The sequence below is a fragment of the Necator americanus genome, chromosome II (assembly GCF_031761385.1).
Source record: "Necator americanus strain Aroian chromosome II, whole genome shotgun sequence".
Classification (NCBI taxonomy): domain Eukaryota; kingdom Metazoa; phylum Nematoda; class Chromadorea; order Rhabditida; family Ancylostomatidae; genus Necator; species Necator americanus.
Window position 1 is genome coordinate 27,765,256 of NC_087372.1, and position 14,694 is coordinate 27,779,949.

Genomic DNA, 14,694 nt, shown 5'->3' on the forward strand with positions numbered 1-14,694 from the left:
TTTTCCTTCTTCTGTAAATTAATAAAGCACTTCAGGTGGAATAAACAGATTTAGTAGGTGGCGCATTTTCTGTTTATTAGAGTTCTGCTTCGCGCATACCTCCGTCAGCGCCGGTTTTGGTCTGCGTAGAACACGACAATTTCCATTCGTTTCTGAAAAAAAAAATCGGATAATTAACGAGAACTACATCCCCAGTGGGTAGTCTGTGATTAGCTATTTGTCTTTGGTGTGTCTCTCGTAGTGAAGTTAAGTACAAAGTCAAGCGTAGTGAGTGTGGTCTCAAATACGACCCCTACTCTCCTTGCCTTCTCTTCCTACGTTCCTACGACTGTTCTCGCTTCCTGACAATTCAATATACTGGAAATTTCATGTTTCTCGAGAAAAAAATTTGAAGATTAGCCAAGGAGCGGATGGTAAATGAGAAAATCGGTAGCTAGCGGAAGCGAAGACTTTTGTTTTATTTTTATTTTAAAATCTGTGAAATATCCCTAAATACTGATTAGAGGACATAATAAGACGCAAAAAGAGAAGAGTCAGGTGTACAGGTCGAATCACAAAGGAATGTCGAAAAAAAAAGAACAAGAGAAAATCAACATTTTGTTCATATACTATGTTTTGACGCAGAGGTGAATTTAATTGGATTTAATGACCAGAAATGCTCAGATTCCATGGATACCATTAGGTCTGGAAGATCGCGAATAACTTCGTCACACGAAGACCAAATGAGAAGTTTTAGGGAGTTCTTCAGAGAAGTTGGCTTGCCCTAAAAACAGTCACATCGCTGTTTTCTCCCAACTCCTAGTCTTTTTGGAATTTTGATGGGATAAATATGGGAAAATCTTTCCGATCTCTGTCCCCATCAAAAGTTTGGAAAATTGGAGAGAAGCCCTGGAAATCGAGTGTCCCAGCATCTGATATGGGTGTTTTCTCTTAACGTATGTGTTTTCTGGGGATTTTCTCTATCGAGAAAATCCCCAGAAAACATGCGTTATGAGAAATCACCCATATATTTGGACGGAGCGATTAACGAAACCCTAATGCGCTAAACTTCTCCTTTCCGTATCGTCTGGTTCTCTTAAAATTTAAATGGGACAAATCCAAAAAAGTCGGAAAACTTTAAATTTTGTCTCACCAAAATTCCAAGAAGACTAGGAGGTGGGAAAAAGCAGCGATATTAGCGGTTTTATGGTGAATCATGTTTTCTTGAAAACTACCGAAAAATTTCATGTACGACTTTAAAAAAAACCTCGGCATGTTGATGTTTGAGTAATTAATTCGGCGTTATAACGGAGAAAATTTTGAAGTTAAGATTACGATTTTGGCGCGCGAACCTAACATTGCTGTGCGCAGGGCTCTGGAGGCTTTTTGTGCCCACTACAAGGGCCCTAAGAAGAATCGCAAAGGGTGGTTTAAGGCTGATACGTAAGCCTTACGTATCAGCCTTAAATAGGGCGCGAGTTCCCGCGTAATGCAGAGACCTTCCTCTTAAGGTCACTTTAAGGCTGGTAAAGTTGAAGCAATGCTGCATTCCAAGACTCTTCTTTGGAAATGGAAATTGAAAAAAATGGAAATGAAGGAATTTTCAAAAGCACCTCCTGATCCAGAAAGAATCCTCGTGTAAACACACCTCGTTTCTCTAAATGCGTTACGATCGGTATAAATTGATCAAGAAGGCGACATTGTCCGAGGAGTGTGTGAGTCTCTGCTCCAGCATTCTCATCCGTAAAAGGTTGTGCTGTGCGCGGCTCGTAACGGTAAACCGTCATACCATCTCGCGTGCTTCCCCACGTAGAGCACTCAATAGATAGCTGAGTTTTTGGGGCCGAGACAGCGGCTGACTATGAACATTTGCTTCAACGAGTGTCCAAAAGTTTGCAAATTTCCAAACCTTTCCAGTAAAAACTGGAATTGGAATAGCTGATAGTATGTTTACCCTGAGATGCACTAGCTGATCAAGAGCTGCATGGACCTTATCAATATACTAATGCAGTTCAGTGCGGTGGTTCAGTGGTTGCTCGCCTGCCACGCAGGCGGCCCGATATCCGGCTGATGCATCATTTGCTGACATTTGAAGTTGAAATACAAGGACAGACTCAGATCGACGGCGATATTCCCCTCGCGCATTTCCTTCCTAGCCGAGAGGGCGGAATAACTTAAGGTCATTTTCAAATTGGAGACGTATTAGAACTCGACTAGACAATGCGCGATCGTGGCGTGAAGGTATTTCTCACACCACGATCGTGCATTGTCTAGTCGAGTTCTAATAATTGCGCTCAACTCCGGTGGCTCGCAGAGTAAGGAGGAGTGATGCCCAAAGCGATGACAATGTAAACAGAATGTCCTATATTTTCGTTAGTTCTGCCCTCTGGTGCTGAACCTTTCCAAACAAAGTTCATAGTCGTCGTTGTCGAACAGAACTTCCCTTCATTGTGACAGTGGACAGTGTGTCACGGTGCAAGAGTCACAGTAATGAGTAAGTAAGAGGTTCACAAAATGCACCCCTCATGAAGCGCTCCTGACTGTATTTCGTCGTTCTGTACTCGTATTTTCTAGAGGACATCTAGGCCGTTGTTCGAGATCCTTAATGATATCCTCGAAGTTGTGCCATGCCTGACGAGTCTCATTGATTATGTTTTCCATTCTGCGTGCGTCTGCTCCTCATCATTGCCTTCGTGATGTGCCCCTTACTGTAGACGCCCTTACGCTTCCAGTTCTGGTGCCACCTCTTCCGCTTCGTCGGCTCCTTAAAATCTTTTCATGAACTCCAGATTCTCCATTACAACATCTTTTTCGTTTTGTGATTCGTCCTGCATTGCGATGCCCTTTCTGCTTATAGCGGATTCTGTCAATTACCATGTAGATGTTGGACGAGTGAAGCTTTGAAGTCATTGACGAAGTGGATGGCTTCTATAAATGATTTCTGTGCTTCCTATTGAAAGCTAAATCTACTTGACTGTTGCTCGCCTTAAAGTGAAACGCGCAAATTATAAAGAGCAGAGCGAAGTGCCCCAAGCACTTCGCTCTGCTCTTTATAATTAGCACCCAAGTGTCTGAAGTTGGTCCATTGTGATTGTTTCGATGGCGACGAACTTCATGATCAGCGGTGTATCTTCTTCCAATTCCTGCTGCTGCTGCACGAGCACATTCCAGATCTCGCGAGTCATTAACCCAATAGCAATCAGAAGAACAGGCAAAATAGTGTGCGTAGTTGCGCTCTTATGGAAGTGGAAGTTGAAGCAGGACCGCGGTATCCTGTCGTAGAAGTTCTTTGGCTCTCGTTTCGTTTCGCGCAATTGTTGTTCCATATCCATGATCGTCTGTCCTTCCGAGACCAGAGTTGCTTTAGCGCACCATCTCCACACTTGGAGATGAAGTCGAACAGATTATTGCACAAACCGAGAATAAATGGAAATCTTCACACTACAAAGGCCTCTTCATAACGACTTTATATAGAGACACATTGAGATATGATCTTTCAATAACACAGCTAGCACGCGTTGCAACAGACTGACAAGATCGATTTCTAAGCCTAGCAAAATCATCACGATCGCCGTCGACGGCGATCGTAGTGATTTCGTTGTTTTTCAGTTGTCGGACACAACTGAAAGCAGTTATTCTCCTTTTGAAATTGTAACTTCGCAAGCTGACCAACTTCGTACCTTTGCTAGCCATGCTAACAATGCCATTCATATGGTACAACTGCCATTGCCTTCATTAATGCGCCTCAATTCCTTTTCCCCATTTGTGTTTTGGAGACTTTAGTGAAGAGGCCACAAGTTCAGCACATTTTGTGCTTAGATACCACGTCCATCACAGAGATTGATATACAGAGCTCAAACTTAACAATTAATTAAAACAATAGTGTGCGAACATAACAAATTGGAATGATGATTAATGAGACGCCTTGTATAAAGGTGAGAGCAAGATAATTATCACGTATACATGGGTATTTATATGATCATTCTGAAAAAATTAAAGTACATGCATATACGTATGCATAACGTATATGTGACAGATGGTACGCGCAGGAATAAACTTCAAAATATCATCAATCAACCGATCAAAAACATAAAAAGAAGCTTACTAATGCCATTCTACATGGAATTTCCGGTATCACTACAAAGTGTAAAACATCAGAGACCTGAAAGGGTTCTGAAAGTCAATATTTTGCAGCAAGTCTAAACTACACCCAGACCGTATTAAAAGAAATATTCTGTATGAGGTGATAATTTCAACTTTTCCGAGTAGAGAAATTAACAACGTATTTAATATAACACAAATACTTTATTGATTACAACAAACCGTTTATATAAAAGACATGTGTGTGCGTGTGTGTGTGTGTGTGTGTGTGTGTGTGTGTGTGTGTGTGTGTGTGTGTGTGTGTGTGTGTGTGTGTGTGTGTGTGTGTGTGTGTGTGTGTGTGTGTGTGTGTGTGTGTGTGTGTGTGTGTGTATTTTTTTTTGTGTGTTTGTTTTTTTATAAATTTTAAAATAAAAAAAGTTTTTTTAAAAATTAAATTTAATTTTAAATTTTAATCCTTTTTTTATTTTTTTTCCCTTGAAAAAGCCCCCTTCCCAAATTTAGTTTTTTCTCTCCTTCCCCCCCCCCCCTTCCCCCAACCCCAAAAAAAAAATAATATTTACGTTATCTTTATCAGTAAGATGATATCTTTCACATCATTTTGTGTTAAAACATCATTCTTTGATAACCGTTGGGTAGAAGACAGGAGGAAAACCCAAATTTCGAGTAATACTTTCGAATTGTGCTTACATTATATTGGTATCGACAGTGTTTGAAGGTGAAGTTTGAATATTCTCCAAATGTAGGACTATGGAATCTTTCTCCTTTCTTCATAATAAAAAAGATGAAGAAAGGTTGTAAGAGGAACACAGGTCTAATTTCACGGAAAAGGGCGCTAATATTGGTTTTCGTTAATCAGTGAAGAGGACCACAGAAAGCCTGAAGTCCGGCTTTAGCCGGACGTTCAGACTGGTATATATATATATATATATATATATATATATATATAATCGAATTTTCGGAACAAACGAATTCAGGCGGGAGAATTTCAAACTACGCTATGGATTGTTGGATGAAGATTTAGTGGAAAAGCACCTGTAGTGAATCAGTTGTGACTTTTAGATTCTGATTTTCACGTCAAATAAAGGATGCTTGCAAAGCGAACTTATCAAAAGAAAAAAAAAACGACTGTGTAACAAACGAGTCATTTTTATTCCAGTTATTCCGTAATATCACAAGTAAAATATCGTATAATTATCTCTATTAATTGTGACAACATGCTTATGTCTACTCTTGTTCCTTGCAAAATGTGTTGTACTCTGTTATAAACTTCTGAACATCCGTTGCGGTGATCACCTGTGGAAATATATTTTAATAAAAACCCTTCGTAACTGTTCGCAAATATTTCTCAACTTAACTAGCCTTCTTGTTTTCAGCCACCGTAAGGAAAATTCGGTGCATATACAGGTATTGCTCATCCGTTTGCACTGAACCATGTCTATCATTTTGAAGGCCACGTACCACACTTTCCAAGGTGGTCTGGATAATAAGCTAAACGTACCAACACATTTTACGTCTACCACGTCGAACTCACCGAAATTCCTTTCTCAAGTTTCGAGTAAAGCAAGTCTATGCCAACAAGTGTGCCAGTTCGTCCAACACCGGCAGAGCAATGCACTACTATGGGAGTAAGCTGTTTTACCATCATCAGAAGACGGAAAGGGAAGAGATTTAGGCAAGGAACACCGCCATCTGGCCAGTCCCTCCATTGAATATGTTCTACCGTATGTTTACTCTAAATGACTTTGCTCATTTTTCACCAGTATTAATATGGAATGCTCCCTCACTTCTTCATTTGTGAACATTTCAACTGTAGTTTGCATAATGTTTTCCTCCACATCCTGAGCTTTCACGTACTTTAGCGTTAATTTGCACCCAGGTAGCACTATCTGTAGGAATAAATACGTACTCTGTTGTTTGCAGTGTCAGTGGTTAATTAATTCTGAGGAATCTATCATCCTTCGATAAGTCAGGCTACTCTTCGCGTCATCTGTTAGAACCACTATAATCGCATCAAGAACAAATAACTTGCCAGAGGATTGTTTGTTTCAGGCCAGTATTGCTCGCATTTCTTCTCCCCATGTTCTGTTATATTGCACAACATTATAATACTTTTGCATTTTTCTTGCCAAATCATTCGCCAAAAGTCTTCAACAGTGTTCTCTTTAGGTCCCTGGAAATATAAGAGGGAGATCCAAGCGCTTACCGAAAAATGATCACAACATAACATGCCTGAGTACAGATGAACTTTTTTGGGGTTTCGCTGCTGGTGATCCAGCTAGCATGGATGTAATCGTTAGTTCCTGGAGGCCAGGTAAGGATCACTCGTGTATCGTCCGTACAGATTACATCTAAAATCTGCTTGAATGGGATCTATTGATTGATTTATTATTGGTTTATTGATTCCCACTTGTGTTATTTGACGACTAGCCTCTTACTTATGCTCCATCCATTCTATCTTTTTCTCAACTCCTCCTTTCCCTTCTACCCCTTTCATGAAATCTAACTGTTATAAAGAATTTCGCTAAGCAATGTGTATAACTACAGTCGGGTCATAACAACATGAATCACGAGTGTAGTTGCGGTGCATTTGCGTACGCGCTCGAAAGGGCGCGGTGGAGGCAGCAGTTGGAACCGATATGGGACCGTCGCTTGCAGCGATGGGAGAAGCCAGCAAGGGTTTCACTACGCTCCCAGCCGCAACGGTCCACCGAAGGAGCTCGAGAGAAGCCGCGTACGCAATTGCGTGCTTCATGCCGTTCTAACCCTACTATACAGTCTCGAGAAATAGGGATCAGGCTGAAAATGAAACCACTTTTAAATCTGTTCTTTTCTGGATTGGCATCAAAAGCAGACTTCTTTTTTGTGCCAATTGTCTCTGCTTGTTTTTTCAGTGCTGCAAATTCAGTGAGTAATCCTTGAACGCCGATCTGGAACTTCCATACATTAAATGAACAATGTCGACTTAGTGTTGTCTTATTGTTCACTGAGGATTACCGTGTTAATGCGCAGACAAAACTCCCTAAGTGCTTTTCGAAGTTCAGGGCTATCAACATGCCCTCGTCGTTGTTGCTTTGGAGCAAAGCGCCCCTTCATTTTTTTTCTTTTCCCTCGGCGGGTGCTGCCTTCCTCGCACGTTTTTAGTATTGTTGCTGAAAGAAAAACATTAGTATTTTTCTAATATTCACCCACTTTAAATTTAATAAACTATTAACTTAAACAGCCAGAAAGTTCACCATTTTTAGCCCTCTTTCGCTTTCGCAACACTTCCATCACAATGGTACCAGCTGCAGAATGGTTAGTAAACAAGTACAGCCGTCCGTGGAGCCTCCACTTGGGCAAATGTGATGCTGACTAGCACCTCAGCCTTTGCAGTTAACGTCAAGAAATGAACCACATTTGTGAGGTTAAATACTCCCTGCTTTGCGCTGGTATCGATTATATAAAAAAACAAGCTTATCGTTATGTTATCTAGTGCTGGATAATAACCTATAATAAGCGAAAATACTACTGTAACAGTGCAAAGAATCCATTGGTCGTAAGTAACGCACACGTCATCGTCACGTTTTCCGCATTTTATGTTTCTCTGAAAGTCAGGAATCACAATGCTGACGTTGGTACAGGGTGAAAATGACAAAAAGTTTGGGGCACTAGCCGCTTGCGCTCCACGATCGAAGGAGATAGTGGTTGGGATCGAGGTAGGACCATCGTGAGCTGCAGTAATATGGGTTAGGATCGTCGCTCGATCCTAACCGCCACGCTCCACCGCACCGCTCCCACTTCGCAGCTGCTTACGCAACTGCACCAAGCTCCAGATCTTTTTCCTTGAACCCCATATCTATATAGTCCCCATATCTCTCAGCAAATTGAAAGGATAGAGGTGAAGCCGAGGGGCGTGGCATCGTCACGCACAGTTCGCACTAGTAATCCTGAGAAAGCTGTGTGACAAAGGACTGTCTGATCCCATCTCCCCAGCAATGCAGCTTATGACAGTCAGCAAAACGTGAGAGCTTGTAGCTCGTTCACAATTATACGAGTGATCTTATTTGAAAAACGAGTGGTGCTTATTTGAAATATATATTGGTTCGACTGTGGATGTTGAACAATGACGACGGAGTTGTCCCGTTTTTATCGCATGATATCTTGCATCGTAAAAGACGGAATCACAAATGGGTCGTTCGCACGTTTTCTGTTGGATTGCAGTGGGAAAGTGACCACACGGCTGTAAGTAAAGTGAAAATTATGATCATGCTATATAATAACGGGCTTAGTCTGTCACGTGTGTATGTGTGTAGTGTGTGGAACGAAATTCCAAAAAAGGGGTTCGACGAGTCCCGCGGCGTCGAACTGGTGCGCTGGCGTCGTAGGGGGATAAAATGGGATGGAACGAGTCGCTGGCCCCGGATTGGTGCGCCGGCGCCAGGTAGCTATGGAAGGGGTGCGACGGGTCCATTGCGGTCAGATCGGTGCGCAGTAACTTTATGTGCATGTCGCAAAAGGTAAATGGGACGCTGCAACCATTTCATACCTGTGGTCACTGCGCGCGTTGCTTTCCACCTCTATTTCTCCTCCGTACGTCCTTTTCCTTCCACGTTTGCCTCAAATTGGTATTATACCTTCCTCAGAAAGTAGAAACTCGAATGAAACCCGCTGCTTAAATGGTACACAACAGTTTACATGATCTGACCAGGAATGTTATCTTTATCAGTACGTTCATGTCGTTCACGTCATGCTATGTTAAACATCATTCTTTGGTAGCTGTTGGTTGAAACAGGAAGAAGACCCGTGATTCACTTGACTTAATCGGCGGGCTGATGTCATCGCATGACGCGATCCGAATCTTCGCCGAGGTATGCCGTCCTTGAATACAGCTCAAACTCAAGAGCCCACCTTCTCGATCTTCTGCGAAAGCTTGCACAGAATCAGTCCATTTGTCCCTCTTCCATATTGTGCAAAACCTTACGTCTCGCCCGAACCGCCTATCCACGCCGAGTATCCTCAGGTCCTCTTTCGCCACCTCAGTCCAAAACTTCTGTTTTCGGCCAAGTGGCTTCTACCAGCTCGAACCCGACAAACTTCTCAGAACTCGTTGAACAAAGCGATCTGCCGGTCTCCTTAATATATGACCAAGGAAGAGAAGACGATTTAGCCACTTTCGATGGCAGTGCAGGATGTTTGTATCTTTCACGTGTCATCCGCCGCTATACCACATCAATCTCTGCGTAAAGGTCTTTACTGGGGCATACCCTAGGTCAAAAGTAGCCGTCTAAGCAGCTTTCGTTCCGTGCAATCAAGCCTCTCCATCACTGTAGATGGTGCTACCCAAGTCTCCGATCCATACATCATGATGGTTCGATTTGCGGAGAGGTAGACGCGCAGCTTGACTTACTTGGTGATGAGGGTCGACCACAAGCATTTCGTTAAGGAGTTGAATGCAGAAGTGGCCAGAGCGCATCTTTGCTGAACATCTCTCCCGTAGCTACCATTGTTCTTCAGCGTACAGCCCAGGTAACAGAACTCATCGACGAGTTCTATCGGTTGTCCGTCCACACTGATTCCTGTTCGAGGTCTCGAAGAGATCCACATCTGCTTGCATTTATCAGGGCGTAGACGTAGTCCATAAGCTGCAGCCAGCTTCGACACAAGGTTGACAACATGTGGAAGTTTCGTACTCCTTTCCGCAATTGTAACAACATCGTCAGCGTACTCGAGATCTGTCAAGGAGGGTCCTGATGGTGCTAGAATGATATCGGCAGGATACAGATCTACTGTTCTTCGCATAATGTAGTCGATGGCGAAATTGAACGTGAAGGGTTCTGCAACAAGGTTGACAACATGTGGAAGTTTCGTACTCCTTTCCGCAACTGTAACAACGTACTCGAGATCGATCAAGGGGGGTCCTGATGGTGCTAGTGCATGCCCTCTGTCTTACTCCAGTTACGACCTCAAACGGTGTTGTACATCCGGCTGATGTTCGAACTGCAGCAATTCGTTGATTCATGTCATCAATCAAGCAAGCAACACATGCAGAATTGTACGTGGATTTTGTTTCTGCAGATGCAAAGGGAAAGTTCTGCGGAAATAGAAGTGGGAGCGTTTCCCTTGCAGCGTCCCGGATGCGCTTCGTGAAGGAATCCGCATCGCTAAGCTTATTCCTGTTCCGTACTCCAACATGAATAGACACACGTTGGCGGAATTTTGTTCTGCATTCATCGTCCTTCAGACCTGCCATGTCGATTTTCGGTTGAAGAGGAACTTCTCGGTTTCTCTTGTGGAACCGTATCTTGAAGCTGAGAAGAACTGGACGGTGGTCAGAGTCGAACGCGACGTCCCAAACAGCTCTAGATTTTCGCATATCTGACTGAGGAATGTTCCTCGTCAGAGTGTAGTCGAGCTGAAGTTTGAGAGTCCACATCTTCCGCTTGCGCTGCTCTTCAGGCGTTAAAAGGGTTGACCCCTGCCACGTGAGCTGATGGCGTCGATGATTCCTCTTAAACGTGGAAGCGGTGATGAGGCCCGTCGGTTCGCACAAGTCGACCAGACGGTCACTGTTGTCCGACGTGCGTTCCGCTGCATAATACCATTTTCCTAGCACATCGGATTGCTGTTCGAGTCCCATCTTCGCATTTGCGTCGATTCCGACGATGACCACCTGCTGGCTTGGTATTTTAGACATCAACGCATTGAGTTCATCATAGAAGGCGTCCTTACTGTTGTCCTAACGGTTTGCCTAGGTGCGTGAGCACTTACGATCCAGAGTTCACGTCCTCGGCGATCCCGCAGTCGCACAAAGGCGCATCTAGACGACGTTGAGCCAAATTCCTCCACCAGGTTGTTGCAATCGTTCCTCACAGCTATTGCGCAGCCATCTACTTTGTTCTCATCAGAATCCCCGCAGTATATGGTGTATTTTTCGATGCTGATGTCGGGCCGATCTCTCATGCATGTTTCCTGCAGTACCTAGTAAGCTCGTACCTTCCCAATGCGTACACTCGAACGCCTGAGTTAGCAATCAGACTCCTATACGCGGCCTCAAGAAAACCCGTATTTCGAGTAATCCTCTATATTGATCTACCAATCTGAATATCCGGCTAAAGCCGGACTTCAGACTTATTGTGGTGTTCGCTTCGCTCCTCTTCACTGATCTATGAAAATTAATAGTAGTTTATCTATTCTCTTTCTCTCTGTAATTTTCTGAAATTAGATTTGTGTTGTTCTAACAACGCTTTCTTTCTCTTTTTTATTATAAATAAAGGCGGAAGGTTTCATAGTTTTCTTTCTAAACGAGTCAGTTCTACACTTGGAGAAAATTCAAACTTTAGCTTCAAACACGCCTTCGTTCCCAACACAGTGTAGATACGATTTGAATGTACAACTCGAAGTATGGGTTTTCTGTTGTTTCTCCTTAACAGTTATCGCAGAATAATGTTTTAACATGAAAAGACGTGGAGGACATCATCGTATTGATGAAGATGGCGTTTCACGTCAGATCATATAAACAGCTTGCTGCTATTTGAGCAAGCGTTTGCACGCATGTTTCCACATTCTGAGGAACGGAGGAGTCGCAGAGGTGGAAACGCGGAAAGTGGATACAACTATGAAACGTTTGCAGCGTCCCATTTACCTTTTTCGACATCCGCACGAAGTTACTGCGCGATACTTCTACACCATGACACAGGAATTCGAACATGTGGGACCCGCCTTACCGCATTTTATAGCTTTACTACCCGGCGCACCAACTCGACGCCCTGGGATCCGTCGCACCCCCTTCCATAGGTATCTGGCGTAGCGCGCCAATTCGACGCCGCTGCACCCGTCGCACCCCATTTTATGGATATCTGGCGCCCGCGAGCCAACCCGTCGCACCTCCCCCCCTTTTTTTTCGAATTTCGTGACTCTCTCTCTCACTCACTCACTCACTCACTCACTCACTCACTCACTCACACACTCACACACACACACACACACGTGACAAAATAAGCCCGTTATTATATATCATGATCATGGCTGTGTTTATATTTGAATCGAAGGAGTGTTTGAAGCTAAAGTTTGACTACTCTCAAAATGTAGAACTAACGGATTTAGAAAGAAAACTATGAGATCTTTTCCTTTGTTTATAATAAAAAAGAAAGAAGAAAACATTGTTAGAAAAACGGAATTCTGATTTTAAAGAAAATGTCACTACCATTAATTTTTGATTAATTTTACTTAAAGGCAGCGTACCACGAATTTGAGGTGGCACGGAGTATTCTTATAGGGATAGTAGATTATGGAGCGGGGTGTGGTTCCGTCCATTTCTTCCTAACTGCCGTAAAAAACGGCCAGGGCTAGCGCGCTCCAATCGAACTCCTTGTAGAAAATGGTGCGCCGGAACGCTCGAAGCCGCATCTTCCGACCCGTTTTCTACTTCAATTAGAAAGTTTTGAACAGAATCATCTCCCTCCCCATAATCTACGACCTCGTATACGAATACTCCACCGGAAATCAGTACCACTCCGGATTCTTGGGGTGATACCTTTAATTGATTAGTGAAGCGAGCGGAGAGAACCACACGAAAAAGTCAGAAGTCCGGCTTTAGCCATACATTCAGACTGGTAAATAATAAAACAGATGGGGACATAGGTGAACAGTCGTTGTAACATTGTATATTGCTTGATCTAATGAAAAAACAATCGGAAACATTTTTCAAACTCTTTTTCTAAAGCAACATCAAAAGCGGCTGAATTCACAGTGAAGTATGCATACACCCAATGTAAAGAGCAAGAGCTTATTTATTGGAAGCGACTTCAAATTGCCTCCTCTGTATCTCACAATCAGTTAAGGTTTTTGGCCGTCTCAATGCACAGAATACTACGAGTCAATTCTTGCACAGCAGAAACGTCCAGTCCACGAATCCAATTGTTTCTAGGTCCTTCAAGGTCGCGTTTGTCTGAGTTTGCCATCTCAGAATGCGCAAAGTAGGTTCGCGATACACGACGAGTATAAACGTGTGTACTCTCATTTCTTACTAACCTTGCTAAAAAAACAGCTTGGGAAAAGGACTTCTCTTACTCTTTTTTCTACGAGACACCTTACAAAGCGCTACGTCTACATACATCTCGCGTCTGCGAGACTATAATCAATGAGGTTTGCTTGTCGTTTAAGCTGCTCGTGTACGAAGATGACATTATAAGGAGGCGTCCCAGAGGAAAATTCGTATTCCCTCGCGTTTTTCAGGACGGTTAGGCGGACTCTTTTTTATTTGAAGAGATCCCAACATCGTCAGTATCGCTAGAAGCTGCCTTTGATTTATCAGCTTCCCATGGTTTGACGCCGGTGCAACCAAAGCTCAAGATCATGAATGTAGCCCACCTTTACCAACCTTTTATTTCTATTTTTTGATGCCAATCTACTGATGCTAATCCGCTTTTCTACATCTGCCCTCCTGTTTTCTGCTCCCATTGTTTCATGTCGTCGCACCACCGCACCCTCATATGAGAGAATTCATTGCCTCTAGAACAGGTCAAACCCTCTTTATCGAAATTGTTTTGTGGGATCCTGAGGAGTATCGTTATGTTGTCCTAGTGAATAAATGAAATGTGAAGTGTCCGATGAGCAGTTCGACCGAGTTTGCCTTCCTGCACCAAGCGCAGTCTCGAAACAGGCTTGAGGTAACCAATTTTACCTTCATATTGATCCACCTCTTCTCAGCTCTTCTGACCGAATGTTTCTGAATTGGTAAATCTTAAATCTGGAAATTCTTGTCCACACCTACAGTACATCTCGAAGTTCTCAGTGCTTGACTTATCACTTCTCAAGATTTCACCAAGCACACTAAGCTAACCACGAGTTCATAAGGAGTTGGTACTGATTATAAACCGTTATAAAACGCGACCGCTTATATTTGAAAAACATTTTTTGAGTTCTTGATAAACTGTGTTGTGAGTAATTGTTAATCACGAATAGCGATCCGATGTATTCATGATTCACAATCAGCCAGGAATACAGATCCCAGTCATCCTTGCTTCGTCAACCTCATCCTCTGATATCCTCCCCTCAACTCTACCTCCTACCGACTGATTATAAGTGGGACTTTGTGAGCGGAAAGGCACTTTATTGTAGACCATTCTAGCTTGCTGTGTTCTCTTCTGTTTTATTCTGTTATATTATAGTTTGTTAAATTGCTTTTATTCTTTAGTACTGTGGTGCGATTTACTCGTCGCTTGCATCATTGTGAAAGTTTATTTTTAGTTTGATAGACAAAACGTAGGGAGAAGGTTCCCGCGAATAAAAACTGTTTTGCGACAAAAAAATTAAATAAGTGCTAGTAATATGACAGGAATTTTGCTTTATTTACTTCATTACTTTGTTTTTCTCATCAATAATGAAGTCCATTTCATCATCCTTAGATTTTCTTGGCTCACACAGTGGAGGCGTTCCTTTAACTTTCTATATAGGTGGTAAGTAAAAGTAGGCAACTTCAGAAGCTACTCTTCTCTCATAGAACAATTGTTTGCTACTGAAAAGACTTCTATTGTTAGATAATTTATAATTGACCAGGCTTTCGATGTGGCACAGTGGAAAAATTACCGCCTGCGCCTTCTGCTGTTGACAATCCGGTTGTGTATTGTTGTT

General features: G+C 42.8%; 4 protein-coding genes across 5 annotated transcripts; 1 reads left to right on the forward strand and 3 right to left on the reverse strand.

Annotated features, from left to right (window-relative positions):
- Positions 1 to 3,035: 3,035 nt before the first annotated feature.
- RB195_019681 (uncharacterized protein) lies at positions 3,036 to 3,311 on the reverse strand (the record flags this gene model as incomplete). The annotated part of the gene is made up of 1 exon (XM_064187648.1): positions 3,036 to 3,311. The coding sequence occupies one exon, from the start codon at positions 3,309 to 3,311 to the stop codon at positions 3,036 to 3,038; it is 276 nt and encodes a 91-aa protein (XP_064043529.1).
- Positions 3,312 to 5,307: 1,996 nt separating this feature from the next.
- Positions 5,308 to 7,353, reverse strand: RB195_019682 (uncharacterized protein; the record flags this gene model as incomplete). Its single annotated transcript, XM_064187649.1, has 9 exons — positions 5,308 to 5,376; positions 5,443 to 5,559; positions 5,615 to 5,815; positions 5,868 to 5,969; positions 6,113 to 6,253; positions 6,313 to 6,431; positions 6,896 to 7,010; positions 7,078 to 7,232; positions 7,317 to 7,353. The coding sequence occupies 9 exons, from the start codon at positions 7,351 to 7,353 to the stop codon at positions 5,308 to 5,310; spliced, it is 1,056 nt and encodes a 351-aa protein (XP_064043530.1).
- Positions 7,354 to 8,904: 1,551 nt separating this feature from the next.
- On the forward strand, positions 8,905 to 9,306 carry RB195_019683 (uncharacterized protein; the record flags this gene model as incomplete). Its single annotated transcript, XM_064187650.1, has 1 exon — positions 8,905 to 9,306. One exon carries the CDS (start codon positions 8,905 to 8,907, stop codon positions 9,304 to 9,306), a length of 402 nt encoding a protein of 133 aa, XP_064043531.1.
- A 159-nt stretch (positions 9,307 to 9,465) lies between these two features.
- On the reverse strand, positions 9,466 to 11,022 carry RB195_019684 (uncharacterized protein; the record flags this gene model as incomplete). 2 transcript variants are annotated; one of them, XM_064187652.1, is made up of 3 exons in its annotated part: positions 9,466 to 9,957; positions 10,013 to 10,786; positions 10,831 to 11,022. In XM_064187652.1, the coding sequence occupies 3 exons, from the start codon at positions 11,020 to 11,022 to the stop codon at positions 9,466 to 9,468; spliced, it is 1,458 nt and encodes a 485-aa protein (XP_064043532.1). The 2 variants fall into 2 exon arrangements, with proteins under 2 accessions (XP_064043532.1, XP_064043533.1); XM_064187651.1 differs by lacking the exon at positions 10,831 to 11,022 and having other exon boundaries at positions 9,466 to 9,896; positions 9,955 to 10,756.
- Between the last annotated feature and the right edge of the window lie 3,672 nt (positions 11,023 to 14,694).